The sequence below is a fragment of the Mustela putorius genome, unplaced genomic scaffold (assembly GCF_011764305.1).
Source record: "Mustela putorius furo isolate JIRA1106 unplaced genomic scaffold, ASM1176430v1.1 tig00003898_pilon_pilon_pilon, whole genome shotgun sequence".
Lineage (NCBI taxonomy): Eukaryota > Metazoa > Chordata > Mammalia > Carnivora > Mustelidae > Mustela > Mustela putorius.
In genome coordinates, this window is record NW_025422047.1 from 9,494,562 (window position 1) to 9,516,795 (window position 22,234).

The 22,234-nt window shown below is 52.6% G+C and overlaps 2 protein-coding genes across 12 annotated transcripts in view; one reads left to right on the forward strand and one right to left on the reverse strand.

The window, feature by feature from the left end:
* STARD9 (StAR related lipid transfer domain containing 9) overlaps window positions 1–7,919 on the forward strand; it is a 123,054-nt gene extending 115,135 nt beyond the window's left edge. For 5 of the 7 annotated variants that reach the window (XM_045067857.1, XM_004751207.3, XM_045067858.1 and 2 more), the window contains 7 exons: window positions 4,176–4,293; window positions 4,484–4,605; window positions 4,831–4,895; window positions 5,070–5,272; window positions 5,470–5,567; window positions 5,733–5,891; window positions 6,430–7,919. In XM_045067857.1, the coding sequence (XP_044923792.1) occupies window positions 4,176–4,293; window positions 4,484–4,605; window positions 4,831–4,895; window positions 5,070–5,272; window positions 5,470–5,567; window positions 5,733–5,891; window positions 6,430–6,531 (867 nt within the window). In that variant the 3' untranslated portion in view covers window positions 6,532–7,919. Of the gene's footprint in view, window positions 1–4,175; window positions 4,294–4,483; window positions 4,606–4,830; window positions 4,896–5,069; window positions 5,273–5,469; window positions 5,568–5,732; window positions 5,892–6,429 lie in introns of those variants that run through there. The other 2 variants (XM_045067859.1, XR_006602893.1) reach the window with 2 other exon arrangements.
* A 1,500-nt stretch (window positions 7,920–9,419) lies between these two features.
* On the reverse strand, window positions 9,420–21,696 carry CDAN1 (codanin 1). 5 transcript variants are annotated; one of them, XM_045067740.1, is made up of 28 exons: window positions 21,573–21,696; window positions 20,856–21,346; window positions 20,434–20,637; window positions 20,069–20,238; window positions 19,826–19,939; window positions 19,666–19,744; window positions 19,143–19,263; window positions 18,865–18,974; window positions 18,304–18,393; window positions 17,522–17,597; window positions 16,826–17,031; window positions 16,371–16,491; window positions 16,101–16,247; window positions 15,826–15,992; window positions 15,414–15,501; window positions 15,102–15,191; window positions 14,887–14,941; window positions 14,541–14,674; window positions 14,359–14,462; window positions 13,945–14,103; window positions 13,485–13,548; window positions 13,212–13,290; window positions 12,905–13,053; window positions 11,693–11,800; window positions 11,500–11,563; window positions 11,145–11,326; window positions 10,807–10,914; window positions 9,420–10,227 (listed from the first exon to the last, which is right to left on the reverse strand). In XM_045067740.1, the coding sequence occupies exons 1-28, from the start codon at window positions 21,660–21,662 to the stop codon at window positions 10,102–10,104; spliced, it is 3,696 nt and encodes a 1,231-aa protein (XP_044923675.1). In that variant the 5' UTR covers window positions 21,663–21,696; the 3' UTR covers window positions 9,420–10,101. The 5 variants fall into 5 exon arrangements, 4 of the variants coding, with proteins under 4 accessions (XP_044923675.1, XP_044923676.1, XP_044923674.1 ...); XM_045067741.1 differs by having other exon boundaries at window positions 19,666–19,690; window positions 20,434–20,640; XM_045067739.1 differs by having other exon boundaries at window positions 20,434–20,640.
* Window positions 21,697–22,234: the final 538 nt, after the last annotated feature.

The window sequence follows — 22,234 nt, forward strand, 5'->3', positions numbered from 1 at the left end:
GTTTTCTAGCAGATTCCTTAGGTTATTCTGTACCAGCTCATAGCATCTGCCTTTGTTGTTTTTTTCTTGCCCAATTGCCTCAGTAGAATCTCCAGTTCATTGCTGAATAGAAATGCTCTGAGAGCATACATCCTTGTTTCTGACTTTAGGAGAAAACCATCCAGCCTTTCACCATTAAGTATGTTGTTAACTGTGTGTATTTTGTGGATAATCTTTATCAGGTAGAGGTAATTCCTTTCCAGTCCTAGTTTGTTGAGTGGTTTTTTTTTTTGTAAAGATTTTATTTATTTGGCAGAAATTACAGATAGGCAGAACAGAAGCAGGCAGGGGGTAGGGGGGGTGGGAAGCAGGCTCCCCGCTGAGCAGACAGCCTGATATGGGACTTGATCCCAGGACCCTGAGACCATGACCTGAGCCGAAGGCAGAGGCTTTAACCCACTGAGCCACCCAGGTGCCTTGTTTAATATTTTTATCACAAAAAGGTGTTGAATTTAGTCAGATGCTTTTTCTGCATCTATTGAGATGATAGTGTGGATCTTTTCCTTTATTAACATGTTGTATTGCATGATTGATTTTTGTATGTTGAACTAACTATATCCCAGGAATGTTGTATACTTGGTCATGTGTATATTTCTCTTTCTGTGATGCTAGATTCAGTCGTCTAATTTTTGTTGGCAATTTTGTGTCTCTATGCAAAAGGGATATTTATCTGTAATTTACCTCTGATGTCTTTGGTTTTGTGTCAGGGACTTACAGAATGACTTATGAAGTATACCCTCTTCTGTTTTTGGGAAGGATTTGTGAAGCATTGGTGTTAATTCTTTAAATGTTTGGTAGATTTGAAGCTAATGAAGCTGATCTTGTGAAATTTTCTTTATGGGAATTTTTTTGTTTACTGATTTAGTATCTCATTAAATGTTCAAATATTCTATTTCTTCTTGAGTCAGGTTTGGTAGTTCCTGTCTTTCTAGTGATTTGTCCATTTCATCTAAGTTATCTAATTTATTGGTGTATAATTGTTATAGCATTCATTTATCATTTTTTCATTGTTGTGAATATTTAAAGCTAAAAATTTCTATTCAAGCCCTGCTTTAGTTATATCCCATAAATTATTTTTATCGATTTTTAAATAATTTTGCAATTTCAGTTTGTAATTCTTCCTTGATCCAGTTGTTGTTAAGAGGTTTGTGGTGGTGTTTTTTTTTTTTTTTTTTTAGGATTATTTATTTATTTATTTGACAGAGAGATCCCAAGTAGGCAGAGAGGCAGGCAGGGAGAGGGGGGGCGGGAAGCAGGCTCCCTGCTTGAGCAGAGAGCCCGATGGATGCAGAGCCTGATCCCAGGACCCTGAGACCATGACCTGAGCTGAAGGCAGAGGCTTAACCCACTGAGCCACCCAGGCGCCCCAGCTGTTAAGAGTTTTTAAAAACTTTTGGTAGAAAGGCTCCTGTGTTTTCTGATTTTGCTAAGCATTTTTGTTGTGTGTTTGAGTATGTATGATTTCAGACAAATGTGATTTCTATTTTTTTAATTTGTTGAGGTTTTTTTTGTTATGAATATTCCCATGGACATCTAAAAAATTTTTTTTTATTATCGTGTGGTTTATATGTTCTCTGCATTGAGGGTGAATATGTGTGTCTTTTTTCTGATAGTCTGGAAGTTTTGAAAAAAATTCTTTTCACAATCACTTTTGTATCTTTATATAATCTTTATTACTAGATTTAGCAGTTTTCTTTTCACCCTGGTGATAAAACATGAGGAAACCAGTGTATTTCCACCTTGTCTTTTTTTTTTTTTTACAGTATTTCTACATTGTTTATAATGTTAGCATGCATAGAGATGTTCTTACGCTAGATTAAATGGACTCTGCTCACCTCTAGTGATTAGCCCAGCATTCTGTAGTCCACCATGGCAATCCCTCCCCCGTAATTTCTTCAGAAAGGCTCACGAGCACCTTCTCTAGGGTCTCTGAGTTCATATTTGAAAGTGTTTGTTTATTGCTTTTATACTTACATGAAAGAACATCTGTTCTTTGCTAGGTCAAAGGATATGTACATTTTTAATTTAAAATACATGGTAAATATTTCCACAGTATGCCAGTTTACACTCCTAAGTAATACCTGCCCACTGTGCTAAAGGTTATTTTCTTCAGTCTTTGCCAGGGTGAGAGGCATAGAATACACCCTTCATTTTAGTCTTGGCTTGCAGTTTGGTTCTGCCCTTGTGTCAGAGATCGCACGCCTTGTAAGGTACTTCAGACCCTTTGTCTTTGTTCTTGGGGCTACTGGATTATGTCCCCCTCTCCACCCCGCCATTAGTCTTTTTGGTTTTGGAGGCCCTTGTTATATAAAGGAAATTACCCGTTTGTGTCATATGAGATACCAGTGGGTTTTTTCCTAGATGAGTCGTGTGTTTGTTTTTATTTTGTTAATGACATTTATTACTACTAGGAAAATGTTAATTTTATGTTGCCTAGTGTTCGTCAGTCTTTAGTTTCATGGCTTCTGTTTAGTTTCATGCCGTTTAGGAAGGCATAGCCCCACTATGAGATAATTTTTTTAATTTTTATTGTTCTGTAGTAATAATAGTTTTCCTCCACTCCATATATTTTTGAGCCACAAATCCTGAAGAGTATGTATTGGCATGATGTATGAAATGGGTCTCTGCTATAATCTTTTTTTCACATGGCACCCAGTTGACTCAGCAATATTTATTGATCCATGGATCAATGTTTATTGATCCATTTATTGGTCCATAGGTATTTATTTTTTGAAGTCATCAGCGTAGCAGTGGGAGAAGACAGAATTCCCCAGGAGTATATTATTGAGGGAGAAAAGAGGGCCTACACCTGAGTCTTGAAAGAATCCTAGAGTATCAGTTTTTGTTTGTGGAGGGTGAGCCAACCCAGGAAATTGGGAAGGAGCACCGCAGAGATAGGGAGCCAGGAAGGAGCCAGGGCACTCCAAAATGGAGTATCTCAAGTGGAAGGGAGAAGCTGGCTGAGTGGAAGTTCTCTGAGAGAACTTCCTGAGAGAACTCTGAGTAAGATGGGGCCTGGAACTGTGGATCAGATCTAGCCACATGGACGTCACAGGGACCTGGGTGATTTACTGTTTGGCGGAGTGGTGAGGCAGGTGCTAGGTTTAAGCGGGTTCAGAAGGGAGTGAAAGGTGGGAGATGGCAAATGGTGACAGTTGTTTCAAGAAGTGTATCTGTGGGTGGGAGAGCAAAGACCCCTGTGAGGAAGGTTTTTAATGGGTTTGCATACTTAAATGCTTATAGGAAGCATTCAGCGAAGCGGGTGAGGCAGAGGCAACAGGTGAAGGAGGAGACGATCAGCAGTGGAAAGTTCCCAAGAAGAGGGCACAAGACCTCAGTCTGAGACAGACTCCGCCTAAAGTAGGAGAGACCACTTGTAATGTTGCAGCAGGAGGAATGGAGGCAAGGATGGAGGTGGAACTGTCTGTGTTCACCTCTTCTTGTCTTAGAGTAGCAACAGGTTAAGAACTGATGATAGAGGTTGGTGCCTCTAGATGGATGATGCCTATTAGGTCCAGCAGGAGTCAAGGTCATGTCCTTGAGTTGCTGGCTGAGATAAAGGTGGAAGGAACATATTGCAGATCCAGAGGATCATCCCCATCTGGTTCCAAATTAGGACCTTTGGTTTAGCTGCCATATGGGGCGTGGCGGGGCGGGGTGGAGCGCGTGTGGAGGCACCAGGGTCAGGCTTCTCATAGCCCGTTGCTTTTCCTCCCCCTCTCCTGCTTTCTGCTTGGGCTTTGTTTGCTATCCCACTGATCCCAGCTCTAGCCATGGCCATAATGGTAGAAAGCCCTCCCACTCCCACACCCACTGATGCTCTCTGCTGGGTCTTCTGAGCTCCGCGTCTGTTCTGGTTCCTTTTGGGAACTCTCCTACAAGCCATCTTTGAGCCTATGGCTTGAAGCATAAGGGGAGATCATCCAGGGACAGGTTTCTATTGCTCTCAACTTCTTGGGGGGGGCATCCAGCCTTCTGTAATCCCAGCGGGGAAGATCTTTTACGATTGAGCCTTTATGTTGGAAACTGTTGGCACAGTTCAGAGTTGGAGGAGATAATTCTGCATGGGCTTTCTGGTGCTCTGCTTTTCTCTTTATCTGCCTTTGCTCTGATCCTGAGCATTTTCTTTTTTGCAGGGGGACATAAACTTGCCTGATTCCAGTGACTCCTGGATAGGGGATGTTCGGGGCAGTTCCACAGTGAGGAACAGTCACCTGAGTCTGGCTGGGTCCACCTGGAAGACCTTAGCTTACAGTGAGTGGAGGGGGCTGAGGGCACACAGCTACCTGCCTGGTTTGGGGACTTTGGGGGCTGAGGTCTCCTAGATCCTAGGGAGTCACTGGCCTGAGGTTATCAGCCCCCAGTCACTGTCCTTCAGGAGGCTGTTGCTGCTCTGATGCCTGGATAATCATGCTGTCTCACAGCCTCTGCCCATTCATCGTAGGCCACAGAACCTCCCTGGGCAGCTGCTGCTGTTCTCCATCCAGCCTCTCCAGCCTGGGGACCTGCTTCTCCTCCTCCTATCAGGACTTGGCCAAGCACATCATAGACCTCTCTGTTGCTGATGTGAGGAACTGTTCCACTTTTCCCCGTGGTTCCTTTATCAGACCTGTGCTGGGTGGGGAGGAAGGGAAAAGAGGGAAAGAGCAGGGCACTTGAGGGCCGCATGGCTGCTAGTGGCTCTCCTTGACAGAAGGGGTATTGGGTGCATGCTGGCTGGAGTGACTGGCTAATCCAAGGGTCCGGTTTGTCCTGTGCCTGCTAATGTGGGTGTGATCGCTGTGTCTCCAGGTGATGGCTGCTTGCTCACATAATCTGCACAACCTTTTCAGCGGCCAGGCAGCAGCTGGCTGGAAGTAAGTGCCTTTGCCCAGCATCTTGTCCTAGCCTGCTGGCTGTCCTTTTGGTCCTCTCTCTTTTCCCTTCTCTGCCCTGGCTTCCTTGAGTCCCTCTCCCCAAGCTGCGACTCTCTGACCCTGGAGCCCAGTTTTTACCTCTTCTTCCTCTTCCTTACCCTTGGTGTTCCCCAGCTATCAGGGTGAGGAGCAGGAGGTCCAGCTTTACTACAAGATGTTTTCTTCTACTCGGCATGGCTTCCTGGGGGCAAGCGTGGTGTCCCAGCCACTGTCTCATGTGTGGGCAGCTGTGAGTGATCCGACCCTGTGGCCGCTGTACCACAAGCCCATCCAGACAGCAAGGCTGCATCAGTGTGTGACCAACAGCATCAACCTGGGTGAGCCTGGGGAAGGCTTCCCGTGGGCTGTGGCCAGGGACAGAGGGCGCAGGGCTGGAGGCAGCCCTCTTGGGAGGCCAGATGCTCAGATGACCTTTGGATCACTCAGGCTGCAGAACGATGGGATATCGGGGGTGCTTCTGGGCTGGGAAGTCTGTACACACACCTCCTGACTCTCCGCATTCCTGACCCTCCAGTATACTTGGTGTGCAATACCACCCTGTGTGGCCTGAAGCAGCCCCGGGATTTCTGCTGCGTCTGCGTGGAAGCCAAAGAAGTGCCTGTCTTGCTGATGGTAAAGATATTATGGGCAGAACTTGGGCTGGGGTGCTGTGAGAGGCCGTCATCGTGGGCATCAGGACCTCTGAACAAAGGAAGTTTGGGCAGGCATGACGATAGCTTAGAGGCTGGCTTCACTGGAGCCTGTCCCTGTCTGACCCTTGTCACTCTCTGTCCCCAGGGGCACCTGTCTGTCATGGCAGCTCAGTCTGTTTATGACACATCCATGCCGAGACCCAGGAGGGAGATGGTCCGAGGGGAGATCCTGCCTAGTGCCTGGGTTCTACAGCCTGTCACTGTGGAAGGAAAGGAGATCACCAGAGTCATCTACTTGGCCCAGGTGATCCTCCCTGCGTGGCTGGCTACGTGGAATGCCTTGGTTTGACCCTGGCACCCCATGGGAGTTTGCTCTTTAGCTGCTTGTCACCCTTCAGTGCCCAGGCCCTATGTCCCAAGGGCCAGAGATGTGGGCTTCTTGGGTCACAGTAAGGGGGTGGTCTCTGGGGAATTAAGGCAGGAGGGGGCAAAGTTGCTCAGTCACCAAAAAGCTCAGCAGCCTTCAGCCTCTCTGTTGCCAGTGTCCTCAGGAAATAGTCGTGGCAAGGGAGGAGCAGCAGCCTCAGCAGAGCAGAGTGAGCGTGACCTGGGCTGTTTCTTTCCTCTCTACTCCCAGTTCCCCACCATGACCTTCAGTAGCGGGAGGGGAAGCCCATGCCAAGATCTGAATAGCAGAGCACAGAGGCCTGTAAACTCTGGAACTGCAGGCAGTCGGAGGAGATTTTCCCATCACGACAGCCCCGGGTGGCTCCTTGTGCCGGTCAGGAATGGAACATCTGCATCTGTTCACACCTTTAACTCTCCTCTCTGCTTAATTTCAGGTAGAACTTGGCGCACCAGGCTTTCCCCATCAGCTCCTGAGCTCCTTCATCAAACAGCAGCCGCTGGTGATAGCCAGACTGGCTTCTTTCCTTGGTAGTTAGCATCATACCGTCAAGATGGTGCTGCAGAGCCGCAGGCCCAGGATGCGCCAGTGACACTAGGGTGGCTCTCATCACTCTGTCCTGGAATGCAAGGAGAGGCAAGGCTACCAGCTCTGGCTGACCAAGCAGATAGCACTCAGAGTGGCCAGCAAAGCTCCAACAGTACTTGGGTCACAGCTGGGGCCTCTGCAGAGCAAGGGGACCTGAGCTTTTGGCCCTGGCTGGCCAGAGTGAATGAAGCTCAACTCACTGTTTTGGACTCCTTACCTTTCTTTCCTGCCCCTGGGACCCAGCGGCAGACAAGTTGCTTGAAGACCAGGATTGGACGCAGCCAGCAGAACTGGGGAAGGGCGGGTCTCTGGCACCATGCTTCCTGGCTCTGGCCCAGCCCTCGGGCAGGGAGGGAAGCAAGCAGCCATTGGCCAGGACTGCTCGGAATCTGCCTCCAGTGTTCAACTCCACTGCGGGATGGAGTGTTAGAAAATAGCAAACCAGAAAAAGGGTTTAAAAAAACAGCTGCACAAACCACAACAGTGTTTCAGAATTGTTTCTCCTTTGGTTTTTTACAAAATGCCTTATTATTAATTTTTGTATTTTCCCCCCTTTCCTTTCCCTCACAGGAGAGGACATTTGGGTCTTTGCCTCATTCAAAGTATTGAGCAATGCTCAGTCTTGGAGCCATCACTCCAGAGCTCAAATGGGAAGACCACTGTAGAAGCAGGTTGGACAGATTTGGAGTCATGAAGGGGAATCTAGGTCTTTGAGGAGGGGTAGGGATGAGCAGCTAGTTGTTGGCTGCTATCCACACAAGAGGAATTTTAAAAAGCTGAAAAGTTGCTTTTTGAAGACTGGAGAGAAGATACTAGAACTCCTAGAGGAAGTACATGACTTGTTAGGAGGAAACTCAGTTCCATTCCTCACCTCCCTCAGGGCCTTGGTGCCAGCCTTCAGTGGTCTCTTGGGCATCCTGCTACTGGGGTAGGATGGGCTATTCTAGGAGGGGCTGGGAATGGGCTTGGTTTTCTTGTACCTCAGCCTGGCTGAACTTGAGCTTTGAGTTTGCCATATGGTGATGTGGAAGTGGTTGGGGTGGGAGAGAGTCCCACCTTCCATTCTGGTGCCCAGAGTCTTTGGTGGAAGAGGGCAACCATATGGGGCTGGAAAAGATGTGGTGAAAAGGTTCCTGTATGGTACAGTGCAGAGATTTCTTTAGAAGTGTTCGCAGGATTTTCTTTTTCTTTTACCTCAGATTGTTACTTATGTAAAACTGAAGGCTTTTTAAATTGCCTTTAAGTGTATTTTTCTGGTTAATTTTTTTTTGTATATTTAACACCCTATTTATGTACTCCCATCTCTGTTCATTGAAAGAGTATACTTGTAAATTAGAAGTCCTTGGTGTCCTTTCATTTAGTGAAGACTCCTGTATCATTTGAGTTCAGAATTTAGCCTGGAGATGATGACAGCAACACCTCCTCATGGCCCAGTCTGAAGATATATGGTTCATACAAATACACTGAGCTCTTCCCATGAGCTCAGCACAACTCTGCTCGAACAGCAACCTGATCAGTTGCCCAACTGTAGCCAGCTGTAGCCCAGATATACAAATGAGAGAGGATACCAGAGCTGTTACTCACGCAACAGCAACCACAACCCCCTGGAAAGAAGCTCTTTAACAGGTGAGCACCTCTGGGCTTCTGGGCGGAGCTGGCAATGGGTCGCTAAGAGGCGACAGACACTATTCCCTTTACCGTTAGAGCCACATACCTGGCCTGAGTCAGCAATCTCAGGAATATCAACTGAGGCTGATGTTGGATTCAAGGTAGTCCAGGGCCCCAGCTCTAAATGATGATGGGGAAGTCATATTTTGGTTTCGATGCGGGGGTGGGGGGGAGCTCTCAGGCTCTTCAGAATCACCTGGAGAACTTGTTACACCCCAGAGTTTCTGACTGAGTGGGCCTGGACAGGGGCCAACACATTTGTATTTCTAGGAAGTCCGAGGTGATCCTGAGGCTGCTGGTCTGGGGACCACACTTTGAAAACCACTGTTTTAGACAGTTCACAACCAACAGATACATAGAAAAGGACCTAATTCGTTCACTAGTTTACGAGCTGCCTGTGATTCCTAAGTTTATCTTATTGCCTAGAGAGTGGGCCTTTAAGGTTCATACAGGCCCAGGCACCTGGGTGGCTCAGTGGGTTAGGGCCACTGCCTTCGGCTCAGGTCATGGTCTCAGGGTCCTGGGATCGAGTCCCACATCAGGTTCTCTGCTTAGCGGGGAGCCTGCTTCCCTCTCTCTCTCTCTGCCTGTGATCTCTCTCCATCTACTTGTGATCTCTGTCAAATAAATAAAATCTTTAAAAAAAAAAAAAGTTCACATAGGCCCATGATAAGTTTCCTGAATTGGGCCCATGCTGCATTGAACTGAGCTTAAACTGGGCTTGAACCCAGCACCTGCGGCTTTGGGCTTGTCTCCCACCTGTCCCATCCATGGGGAACTGCCCCAGGTCAAGTGGCAGCTTCTTACCTCGGGGGTCGGATTCCGAGGACAGTGCTTATGTTCAGCCACACCTAGTAGGCACACAAAGATAAAACCCTTAAAACTCTTTTGGTTCCCAGGCATTTGGCACTTCCTGAAGGAAGGAGTGGCTGGTGAGTGGAGACTTTGCATATTAACTTAACCTTATAGGGAGATATATGGAAGTCGCTACTGTTGGCAAGAAGGTAACAGGGCCCCAGGCTCCAACAGGATGGAACATTTAGGCACTGCTACGTGGCCAGGCCATTAGTACAGCTCTACTCTGTTGTGCCCACCTTCAAGCCCACCTGGGACTTTGCAGCCTGCTAAAGGGAAGAGTCAGGTGAGAATAATTAGACAGGAACCCTTTGATAAAGAAAACAGTTTATTTTAAAAAGCTCTAATGTTCTGCCCTGTGCTTGGCCCCTGGATGGAGCTATGGTTGAGAGTTAGTACCTGTACAGGGCTGAAGGCAGAGAAGGTGCAGGGCAAAAGCTGGGTTTCTGGCGGGTCAGCCCCACCTCCCGTGTTGTGCATTTTTAAGAAGATGGCAGCAGTCCAGCTCCTGGTGGTAAGAAAATGTCGACTCCCAAGATTCCTGTTTTAACCTTCCCTACAAGTTAAGCAGAAGTCATCTGCCTCTGTCATGATTTCCAAACCACAAAGTTTTAAGGGACGCTGGAGTAGCAGCAAATGGGGCTCAAGTCCTGGGTCATCAAGCCCACACATGTCATTTAATAATCCAAGTAATAAATGCCAACTCTTCAGCTCCACGACTGGAGTCTCTAGGCTTTGCCTTCATAATCCTCAATCAGGCGAACCCTCCTCCTTCCTCTAGGACTCGGGTGGTGAGCCTGCAGTCGGTGGGATGCCAGGCAGCCCCACACTTCCTTCACATGTGAGCAGGAGGCCTGACTACAGACTCAGCTACTCCTTCCTCAGCAAGGGTCAGCAGTGAGCACACGGAGGCGGGCACGGGGCCTCCTCCTGAGGCATAGTCAGCCGGGATTCCAGGGTTCTGGTCAGACACCCAAGACATGGCTGCTTCTGAGCCCTAGCTCTGGGCCAGCACCGTTCCCCGGTTTGTTTGCACCAACTCACAAGCTCTTAGCTGGGGTTCTGGCCTATGAGGCTCAGCTAGAAACAGGTGGAACAGTGTCGCTAATTCTTCAGAGAAGTCCTGGAATAAGCAGAAAGATGACAGACAACACTGACTGACACATAATTCTGGATGGTACAACCTTTCTACTAAAAGGCAATATCCATTATCAAGCCCGGCTAAGCAGTGATTAGACAGCTTTATTTTTTCCCACCTGCCTTCTACACTGAAATGGACGTGACCCCTTTTCCCAGGAGTACTCTGGGACATTCAAGTTACACCAGGGAAAGTGAAATCTGACAGCAGACTCCACCACGGAGTACTTCACCACCAACATGTTTCATCTTGACAAACCGTAGGAGGGATAAATCATTCTGCCCTAGATCACAATAACATTAAGTACCAGCTGAGATTAAAATCTAGGTTATTCTGATTTTAAAAACTCCTACTCACGGTACCACGCTGCTTTCCAACTACCTACCTGCCTTCCCTCTTCCCTCCCCCCACATCTCAGGGCGGTCCTGTGGATACCTGACAAAATCCACCGAGCTTTGGGAAGATCTGAAGAATGCCTGGGCCCCATCACTTGCCTCATTTCAGGATAAAAGGGCATAGGACACCCGTTCTCTGTCCAGGTATGAGGAGATGAGAACTCCTTACCTTTGGCCACTGGGCGTCACGGAGGCTGCCCAGGCAGGCCTCTATCTCCGTCCGTCCCATGAGCCCTTTCTCTACCAGCTCCCGGAGCAAGAAGAGGAGCAGGTCCCACTGCAACACATACGGAGGAGGTCAGGGTGGCTAGGAACACACAGCGACCTTGACTGATCCAGAGGACAGAAAACTGCCAAAGAAGCTGCCTGGCGCCCAAGATAGGGTGTCAAAGAAACTGAGCACCACTGCCAGAAAAGGGGAGTAAAGGAACCCCGGCCATGGCGGTAGGGTTAGAACAGGACTGCAGAGGGCTAAGGAGCCGGACTGCCCCCGGTCTGCCGGCTCACCTCCCTTGGCCGAGTATCTGCCAGAAGCCCCACATTTCTTGGGCTCAGCAGCAGTTGCAGTGGAACTGGCACCTGAAAGTCATCCTTCCACAAGGAGAGCAGCACGTGCAGGAGCCTTCGAGCCTGCCCTCTCTCTAGCCCGCGGGGTGATGGGGGCCCGAGGACAGGGATGTGGTCTGCCACTATGGGAAGAGAAGAAAGCCCAGCTTTAAGAGACGGAGGTAGGGTCCCCTAGCTGGCCCCTGGGAGGAAGAAGAAAACAAAGCTCCATGTGTGTCTAATCTTGCTTGTACCCAGCCCCGAGATCTGGGGGATCTGGCAAGAGTGAGAGAGAAGTCATGGAAAGGAGTCATACCAAGGAGGGATGCTAGATCCACAGAGCACTTTGCCAGATGCTGCTCGGCAGGTGGGCACAGGAACTATGGGGAAGAGGCAGGGAAAACCCCGGGTGTTAGCACCATCCTTACAGCTGCAGCCCCAAGCCACTGCAGCTCCGGTTCATGGGCGCCGGACAAAGACACTCAGCGGAGCGCCATGCTGTGGCTCACCTGGCGGCACTGCAGTGTCTGGCCCAGCTGGCCCAGGAGCTGCTCCAGATGGTCCGGAGAAACTCCTTCCTCAGGGTCCCGGGGGCCCACAGCCAAAGACAGCACATCCTGGAGACAGCAGGGGTAGAAGCAGAGTGAGACTGCATACCGGGCTGGCACCTGGGAGGCCACAGAGAACGCGGCCTGGGGCAGGGATCAGCCAGTGGAAAGAGGCAGAAGGAAAAGGAAGACGGCCCCTGGATGAAGTGGCGGGGTCAAGGTGCCTTAGACCTGGGGCTCAGCCGGGACCGCACAGCTGGGAGAAGCAACCACGTGGACACCAACAGATGAGGAGTGGGAGCAGGTCAGCCGAGGAACAACATGCTGCCTGAGCTTGAGATGTCCCTCGTCTTCAGAGAAAGGCGAACCTAGCCAATTCCCAGAGAGTGCCTGACTTGGCAAGCACTTAGGGGAGCCGTCCTGCTCCATACATGGTGGATTTTCTCTCTCTCAGGCTTCTCTGTTCATCTTCTCGGGAAAGTCCGGTTTCAGTAGAGAAAACCAGTAGCTAATGGTCATTTAGCCTTTTCTTCTCCCTCCTGGATACTCTCCATCTTTAGTTATTCCTCCTTAGCCCTAGTCCTAATCTTTGGCCCTACCAATAAGTAAAGAGTTGAGGCTCTGCCCCACTGCTCAACTCTGCTGCTGTAGCACAAGAACAGCCTTAGGCAATTCATAACTGAACAAGTGTGGCTGTGTCCTGACCCCTACTCTAGACAGGCTCTAAATTTTTCAGGTTGAGAGCAATGATAGTTTATTCTTACCATCAGTAACTAAATAAGCATCACCTCCCATAGAGAACTACTGAAATCCGATCTCAAAAGCAGGTAACTGCCCCTTAGAGATTTTCCTACCTGTAAGTACCAGACAGGCCCTCGTGACCTGGCTCCCATCGGCACCTGTGTAATATGCAGCCCCTCCCAAACTTTCCCATCTGACTTCTTCCCCTTTCGGTGACTCAAGTACCAGAAGTCCGAGAAGAGCAATGAGGACAACTGTTCAGTTCAGCTCTGCCCCACCGAACCCCATTGTCATGATGGACACCGGACTAGCTGCACAACACAGAAAGCAGCTACATGAAACACTGCAGCGGACGCGAGGAAGGAGGGAGACCAGGAAAAAAGCGGGGAAAGGGCAGAGGGGAGGGGCGCAGGGAGGAGGGGAGCTGTGTACTTTGATCTCGGAGATGAGGTGGGAGGGGAGGGGAGCGTGGTGCTCACAGGCTCGGGAGCAGCCCCTCCGCTCCCCCCGGGCAGCTGCTTCGGGACCCTGGGCTCGAAGTGTGCGACTCACTGCCGCCTTCACCTCTCTCCTGATCAGTGCTGCAGGTCAAAGGGAGAACAGAAAGGGGTCACATCACGCCAATGCATGCCCAGCACTGTTTCCAGCTGCCTGGTGTTCCATCTCCCCAAGGGCCTCACACTTTCTGCCAGTCCACTTTGGAAGAACGTGGCCAGCCCTCCCCTAGCCCAGACCTTACCTGTGATGTTGGCTGACAACCAAGTACAGGCTTTCTCTGTTGCAAGCCCCACAGCAATGTTCTCTGCGCTGCTTAGAACCTGTGACCCAGAAGAAGTGCAGTGTCAGGGGCCCAGGGAAGCTTGCGGATGACATGAACATGCAAGGCGCCCCCAAGGCTGGGACCAACCCACAGGCCCACCCACCACCAGCAGCCTCACGCACGCACAGCCCACGGCACACTCTCCCACCACCAGACACTAATGTGCAGGCTCTCGGCCTCGTCCCTACTTACAGCTGCTGGGGTCTCCTCAGGAAGCAGTGCCCGTACAGCCCCAGGGCTTTTCTTCTGACAGAACCTGAAAAGAAACAGAAGCTTTCAGTGATGGCTAGAGATTTCAGCCTGGCTCACAGAAGGAAAGGCCAAGGGCACCCATCACCTGAACCAGGGTGGCCCTGCCTTGTGGAGGGTATAGTGGGGTGGGGTGGGGGCGAAGAGAAGCACTGTCAGTCCTGAGCCCACCCCTGATCCCTGATGCGGGGAGGAATGGGACACCCAAACCCTCTCTTCCACATTCAACTTCAGACGTTGGGTCCTAAAGCCCAAGATACGAGCCTACAGAGGAAGCAAAAGAACAAGGTGTGGTGTGGGGGGGTGGTTTGGAGAGTACATGGAATAAAAGTGTGTGTGAAAAAGTCAGAAAAAGAAAAGCTGAGAGCGGGGACGAGGGTCCGAGTAGACCGGTATCTCTTACTCCCGCCCCTGGGTCAATGCCTGGGCCCCATGGGGGCACAGCTGGGAACACAAGATCTCCAACAGCTGGGCTGGATCTCCTCCGTCCTGTCCCTGTGTCACCAGCTGCTCCTGAAGAAGGGACTCGGCCTGGCGCACCAGATCTGCCACCAGCGTGGCCCTGCAGCAGGGACAGAGAGGCTTGGAGGTAGCTGAGGGAGCTGAATCAGAAAGGGGCTACAAATTCAAAGAAATCTGGTCAGAACTAACTTCAAAGAACGTTAGCAGTTTGAGTGTCCCCACCATGTCCTTCCCCTCAAGCTAACTTGCCTCAGACCGGCAACACGTCAGGAGATTTAAAAGGGGGAACACGTGAGGGAGTGAGCCCGTACCCCTCCATGGATCTGCCTTCCCAACCCTCTCAACCCTCGCTCACTTGATGTGTTTGACACAGTTAGAGCCAATTCTCTCTGCCACAAACTCCACAGTCCTGCGCAGGGAGGGCGGCTGGTTGTGGAAAAAGGCTTGGGCCAGCTGTGCCTATGGGGAGGTGGGAAGAGTGGGTCGTTTCCTTTCTCTTTCCCTCCCGGAGCTCCCTGCCTCCACCCAGCCCCTCACCTGCAGCCCCTGGCTGGTCCGGGGAGGCTGGGCTCCAAGGCCGGTGGTGGTGGTGGGAGTGATCTTCCTCACAAAGCCCCCACTCCTCCCACTGCTGCCCGACACCCAGGATGCGAGCAGTTTTCGGAGCTCTCCTGCATCAGGGAAGCCCGAGTGCTTAGTTCCAGAACCACCCCTACCCTCCCAGGTATATTGGGCTTTAAGTATTTGTGGAGTAAAGTGGCTGAGGCACCCGGGGACCGCCTAAGGAGAACAGGTGTGAGGCCTACAGGAAGCCTGCTGGGTACTCAAAAAGGGACAGGCCGAGGACCGAGGACCCTGGGCGGCAGAGCATCAATGTCCTCACCAATATAGGGGCAGCAGGTGTAGAGCAGGTGCTGGTCCACCACGGGCATGCCATCCTTGGGGAGAGAACAGAGCAGAGCTAAGGAGGCAGGTTTCTCTTCCTTCCCACTGTGCCAGAAATGGGACAGTCGGGGAAGAAAGTTACTCTAGGAACTCCCAGCCTGCCTGCCTCCTTTATTCCCACCCCCACGGCTCTGGCTGGACCCCAACACTCACCAACCCAAGCTCTGAAGCTACTGTATCCACCTCCAAGGCATCCAACTGACCCTCTTCCAGAAAGAATAGGTCCTCAGGGACTGTGGGAATCTGACAAAAGATCAGGGCAGTGCCAGCTGCAGTCTGCACTACAGACCTCGTGGCTCCAGGAGCAAAGCCACCTTCCTCTAAAACCATGGGATTCCCACCTCCCCTTCACCTCCTATCTTCTGAGTCTGACCTCAATCAGACTCAGATACCCTCCCACTCCCCAGCTCCCGCCACACTGGCTGCCTCCCTTCCCCAATCTGGATCTTCCCTCACTCCACTAACCTGGAACAGCCAGCCCAGGACAGCTAGCAGCAGCAACTTGTTCAGGAAACACATCTCCCCTTCACTTTCCTTTGACAAGACCAAGCTCCTAACAGGAACATTAGGGCCAAGAAAGAAATGGAAGGGAGTGAAAGAAAGCTATCATAGGGAAGGTAACTCTCAAAAGCAGCCCAAAAGGAGACAGCTGTCATGCAGGCGAGCACGATCTCCTCACTGCCCTTTCCCAGATCTGTATTCCCTCTTAGCTGGGCCACAGGAGGAGTCGAAAAGGCACAATTGAAGTGCAAGGAACCTCCCCGGTTCTGCCGTGGACCCAAGCCTGCATCTTCCCTGGGGATCAGCCTTGGCCTGGGCTATGTGGCCTCCTCCCTGACAGTGCCCTCAGCTCTAGCCCTGCCCTCACTGCACTCACCGGTGTAGGTGCAGCAGGACAGTGAAGATGCTGCGGTAATAGTCCAGCAGGGGCACGATGTGGTCAGCGAGGGAAAGGAATTCCACCAGCCAGGGCACGGTGAGCACGGCTCGGCGGGCCCGCAGCCCCTGCTGCAGCAGAGCCCGCACGTCCAGGGCTGGGGGCACCTGGCGGGGCAGGGCTCGATCAGTGGATGAGGCTGGGGGCCAGACATGGCCTCCAACTCCAGGACTCTGGGGCCCCTCTCAGCCCTCCTTACCAGAGCCCCCATTCACCTGGCTCCTCAGGGCCAGAATGGAGTCCTGGAGCTCACGGGTTGGGGGTGGCTCAGGCCCCCGGTATGGCAGGAAAGCCACAAAGCCCAGGAATTTAGCCAGAAGCCTCAGGCTGAGCAGCACCATGGCAAACTGCCTCCGTTCCCCCTGCAAGGGATCAGGGAAGTAAAAGGTCCTAAGCATAGGGCTTCTAGAATAATTATGAATCTCTCATAAATTCTTGACTTCCTAGGTCAGAACCCTGTATTCTTCCTCATTCTGCTTTCTAACCTGCCAGTCCACGTCTGATTCCCCATCTTCATCGCTAGGCTCAGGTTGGGGCAGGGCAAGGCTGTTGAGCTCCCGGATCTTCAAACTCAGACTGTCCATGAGATGCTGATTAAACTGGAAGCTAGGAAGGAAGGGGGAAAAAAAAAAAAAGAGAGAGACTGGCAGAGGTGTAGAAAGACCCAGAACAGAGAAGAGGTGCTGCAGACAGAAAGCAGTGGGGTACAGAGGCGAGGCAAAGGAACAGTGAGGTTACCTACATGGGTAAAAGAATGACAAGGGAAACAGAGGCAGAAGTGTGAGCTGCAAGGAGCCTGGCCATTGCCCAGGCCCACCCTGTTAGGTTCCAGGCAAAGAGAGAGACAACTGTTGCCCTTCTCAACAACTGTTACCCTTCTCGAAAGACAAACCTCTCCTGGCCCTAGCCCCACTCCCTGCAAGACACAGGGGACCTTTACCTGCTGGCACTCAGGATGAAGTCCCTGAAGAAGCCCTGACAGCCTGGGAAGGTGGGGGGTGGGCAGGGTCCCCCGCTGCTCTGAGGGGCCACAAGCCTCTCCTGCAGGCGCCGCAACCTCCCCAGCTTGTCCGCTCCAAGCATACTTAATACATCCGGAGCCTCCCCCAAGACAGTGCCTCCAGTGCCACCAGGACTCTGACACATCTGAGGCAGAGGAAAGAGGAGACAAAATAAAAAGGAGGACTGAACAAAATAGGGCAGAAGTAATGAACATTTAGGGAATGCCAACCCCGTATCAGATGCAACAGATCTGTTTTTCAAGGTAGGGATGATATTGTTTTATAGGTGAAGAAGCTAAAACTGCAAGGTGAAACATTTGCCTACGGTCCCTGGAGCTAGAGTTCGAAATCAGGCCCAAGTAGTGCGCCAGTGCTCTCTCTACCACAGCACAAATTGAGCGTAAGAAGTAGTGAGAGTCTGCAGGTGGGCAGGGCGTGGAGGACTCATGAGAGAGGGTCTGGCTCCTCTTTGTCTGCCTGATTTTGGCCACTGCTCCCCCACCCCCAAGGGAACAGAAGTGTTCAAACTCCAGCCCAGGACCTGTCTGGCTGTCCGCCCCATCCCAGAGTACCAGTCATTACTTGGCTGCCTTTAATACCTACTATTCCCTGTAATTTCCTGCTGGGGCTATTACCTGGAGAAGTTGTTTCTGGAAAAGCCGAACAAAATGGCTGTGACTGCAGGCTGCAGAGAGCTGACCCATCATGGCTCTGAGGAATAAGAGGCAGGAATGTGAGGGAAGGAGGAAGGGGACAGAAGTCTGAGAGAATGAGCTAATCCTTGGGCTCTTCAGTCCTTTACCAGGGGCCCGAGCAGACCTTGGCCAGAGTTGGCCATCACAAGGTAACAGGTAAGTACACCTCACAGTAACAGGTAAGGGACACCTTCCTTCCTCAGCATCAGCATCCCTCAAGGCTACAGACACACTTAACATGATAAGAAGTGTACCACCCCTCTCATCTTCAGTCTACACTGGGCTCCAGTGAGTTTCATGACCCAAGTGGCAGGCAAATCCCTGGACAGAAGATACTCTCTCTGCAACTCATCGCACTATGCGAAGTCCTCAGAACTGCTGAACTCCATGATGGAGAAAATGGGAAGTTGGAAACAGTCTAATCAGTGACTTGGGCCAAGTACTCCATCACTCTAGCAATTTGGGGAAAGGGTTTTGCACTTAACTAGACATTAGCCATCACAGAACAAGTCTGGGTCACATCTGAGTGCAAGGAGCTAGCCAAACAAATCCCTTCTGAGTTGGGCCAAAGCTGCCAGTAACTAGAGATGAAGGAGCACAGAAGGTAACTGCGGGCTAGGGGTCGGGGAAGAGCCCCCCTCCAGTCAGCTACCAGAACACCACTAAGCTGCCCACTGCCGGAAGCAAGAGAGGGACAACATGACCAGTGTGGGAGCACCTACCTGATCCTGCTGCCCAAGCCCTTCTCAAAATCCCAGCCAGGCTCCTCGTGCCGATCTTCCCACTCTCGAAGGACCTCAAAAAACACGTCCCTGATGGACATAAGAATGCCTGATCAACTGAGACATGGGTGAACTCACCGACTACGAGGAGTGCCTTCTCTAGCTCAGAGGAACGGAGGATGGGACTATCCATAGCCCCATTCCTTTTCCTCTCCAAAGTTCTCTAGATGACGAGAATGCTGCAGACCCAGTGGCAGCATGCCAAAGGACTCACAGACCCTGGTGCACAGCAAAATCCGGTTCTCTCTTATTGGAGAACCCCGTGACTAAAGTCATACACCTGTGAGAAGGCTGCTAAAATTGGAGGTTCAAGTCCACCGCAGGAAACAAAATGAAGGTACATTTTGAAGGCCGTTCTGATGGGTGAAAGGGAAGGGCCCAGTGGTGCTAACCTACCACCTGCTAGTGCCAAACTCCTAGTTTCTATGGAAACAACATAGGCTGCCTATCCCAGGGAAAATGCCGCCTCGTTTCCTCCCCAAAGTTCCCTTTTCTTATCACCTCTGTTTTTTGAAAGTATGAAAGGCTCGGTCACTGGAGAAGTTGGCACGATTGTCTGTTTCTGGCTGAAAGGAGACAGCTTGAGCAGAGGGTGGCATTGCCAGAGAGACCTAAAATACGGGAGTGACATTAGGGATGGAACACTCACAGGTCGTGCTCAGAAAACTTCACCCCCACATTTCTGCCGAGTTAGCCCACGTGACAGTAGGGTGGTGGCGCCAGGCTGCCTGAAGGATGAGGCTGGGGAAGGTGAGGTCCGGGCTATGCAGGGTCCCTACCTTGGCAACGCTGCCCTCATAGGCAGCTCGGAGGCGGCCTTGCAGAGCAGGAGAGAAGCACAGCAGCCGCTCGTTCTCAGCCAAGAGCTTCAAGGTCCCTTTGTCCAGGTAGGAAAGAACCCTACAGGGACAAGAGCGCATCTGACTGAGAAGGGGATGCACTGCAAGTAGGAAGCAGGCACCTGTGCACCACAGAGAACATTATCAGGAACATGGAGCAGGTATGTAAGGCAAAGTCATGGGCCGAGCGTTTAAGATGCTGGAGGCAAGGGGGGCAGGAAAGACCCCTAAGGAGCAGGGAAAGATTAGACACAAACCCAAACGGCAGATGCCAAGACTATAGGGGGCAATTTGATTCTTTCAGGGGTTAAATTCATAGCCTTGACACAAAATGATAGGCTACATGTAGGAAGAGGCCCAGGGTCACTGTGCCTTTGGAAAGCCCAAGCACTTACCCCATGTGGCCAGAGAAGCAAGTGGACAATGGGAATAAGGCTTAAATGCCTCAGCTGGGGAAACTCACTGAAACTGATGCTCCAAAACCTGCACTGCAAAGAAGACACAATCATGGACACTCTGGAACAGTGGGCTTTCCAGGGAATCTAGAAGGATAGTACCAAGTTGTCAGTTAAGAACTGTTTCATCTCCAGACCTCGTTTCCAAAAAGAGGCTTGCCCACTAACCTGGTGCTCCTGGACTTGGTTCAAGGTCACCGTCCTTGGTGGCCACCATCCTCCGAGCAGTAAGGAGCTGAAGGACGAAGAAAAGCTCCAAGAAGAGGTTTGGTACCAGGTTCTCTGGATATAAAAAGAAACCCCAGGGTGTCGGTACCATTTGGAACCAAGGCTCAGTTTTGCAGACCTTAACATTTTTCCTACCCCGCCCTTCCTCAAGCATCCACTCCAGCACCCTTTGCTCCCACCCACCGGCAATGCATGAAGAGTAGACGAGGGCTATCAGCTCCAGGCGCTGGCGGGAAGACACTCTGGCAGGATCAGCGGATTCGGCTGTGAGGTTTCCTGTCCAGCTGGAGAGGGGAGGCCCCAATTCTGAGGTGGCACAGGTGGTAGAAGGTGACTGCTGCAGCTGCTTAGAGCTATGGGGACAGAAAGATGTCATGAGCAGTTCCCCTAGCTTCCAGCACACAGCCACACTCCGGTTCCTCCAGAGCAGATGTCCACAGCCCAGGAAATAGACCCAAGGCTCCCATGGGCAAACTAATCTCAGGGAAAAGCCCTTCAGATCCCCCAGTGGGAGGAAGCTGACAACCCAGGGAGTGGCAAGGTCATACCGCTCCTTCCTGAGCATCTCCCGCTCCTCTTGCAGACTTCGGCACCCTGGGGGAAGGCCATGGCCCCAAGGGCTAGTGTCCGGGACTGAGGGTTGGGAACTGGGGACACAGTTGATTGGGGGTGAGGTGAAGCAGGTCTTGGGCTTGGAGAGTGATCGCTCTTCGCTCACCGGAGTTGGATTAATCCTGCGTGAAGGCTTCGTCCTGCTAAGTGGCCACAGGTTTTTATCAAATTCCTATCTTCCAACATGTCCCCTCAAGGGCGGGGGCCGCTTGCAAAGTGCCCCTCACTACTGTGGTTATCTCACCCCCAACCTTCCGGCCATTCCCACGCTCAACTGCGGAGCGCCCGGCCCTAATTTCCTGACTCCCCTCGCACAGCCTTTGTGCCACCCCGCTCGTGGGGGAGGGCTGATTCTCACCCTGCAGGGCCGGGGGGCACCGAGCCTACGGGAGGGAACTCCTCCAGGTTGCTGAGGTTTGGCGGGTCAGAGCGCACGAGGCTGGGGCTGCCGGGGCTGCCAGAGCCCCTGGACCTCCGGCCCCCAGTCCAAGGCTGACTCTCTCCGACGACCCCCTCCTCCAGGCCCCCAGGGCCGCGGCCTCCCCGCTCGCGGCCCGGCCCCGGGCCCCGCCTCCTGCCCCCGCGGCGGGCTGAAGGGGCCTCGGCGGCGGCGGCGCTCGAAGGCTCGGTCGGAGGGAAGAGCTGGCTGCGCGCCCCGCGGCCACCCCGCGGCGGGCCCCCCGGCCTCCCTGGCAGAGCTGCCGAGGAGCCCGGGGCCTTGGCGGGGGTTGGGGGGCCCTGCGGGAGGACGCGGCTGCTCTGCTCCCTCAGGAAGTTCAGCAGGAACGGCACGAATTCCTTCCGCAGTGGCCGAAGGGAGCTCAGCGCGGCCGCCTCCCCGGGGTCATCCTGAGGGAGAAGCGGCAAGGGATGAGAGGGTCAGCGGCCAGCCCGGCGCCACGAGCAGCCGGGACCGGAGGGCACGCTGAGGCGGGCGGCCCGGACAGCGGCCCCTAGTTGGAGCGCACTCGGCCCGGGCTGACAGCCAGGCACCCTAGAGAAAAGGGACCTGAGGGATGGTATCTCCGCGGAAAGCAGATTCCGGTCAGGCCCGGGGGTGTGCAGGGACTGTTACCTCGGAACTCTGGGCGCTGCGAGCGATCCACCGCACCGCCGCCGCGACCGACACCTCTTCTCGCAGCAGCGACTCCAAAACGGCCGCCATCCCGGTCCGGGCGCTTGAATGCGATTGCGCAGGCGCCGGCGCGCCACGGGCGGCCTGGGAGGGGCGGAGCCGGCCGGCAGAGCGACCGTTGGGCGGCTGGGCGGAGGGGCGGGGCAGAGGGGCGGAGCCGGGGCTTCCCCGGGCTGAGTTCGGGCTCAGGCCTTCGGGCAGGGCCGCAGCCGGCTCCGCGCCACCTGACCACAGCCCGGTGGCCCGCCAAGCAGAGCCGGCCGCACCGCGGTCGGCGAGGCCCAGCTCCGGCTGCCCGGGCGCGCGGGGCGACCTGTGGGGACTCGACATGACGGGAGACCGAGGACCAGGGAGAGCGGATGGATGGTAAAGATGAACAACTTTCCGGAGAGACACCTGCCTTCTACGATAAGCACACACTTTTCTTTCAAGAGGTTTTGGCCCCCCTTTTTTTTTTCTTCAAGATTTTTTTTTTCTTCCGAGAGCGCAGGAGAGGGAGAAGCAGACTCCTCGCTGAGCAGGGAGCCTGACTCTGGGCTGGATCCCAGGACCCCAGGTCGCCAAGATCACGAGCTAAGTGAGCCAAAGTAACCCACCTAGCC

Coding starts and splice junctions, on each gene's coding strand:
- CDAN1 (XM_045067739.1), bottom strand. CDS start 21,662: ATGGCGGCCGTTTTGGAGTCGCTGCTGCGAGAAGAGGTGTCGGTCGCG. Junction 14,675..14,886: donor CACCTGCTGCCCCTATATTG/GTGAGGACATTG, acceptor TCCCTGATGCAG/GAGAGCTCCGAAAACTGCTC. Junction 13,549..13,944: donor GCATTGACCCAGGGGCGGGA/GTAAGAGATACC, acceptor GTTTCTTTTCAG/GTTCTGTCAGAAGAAAAGCC.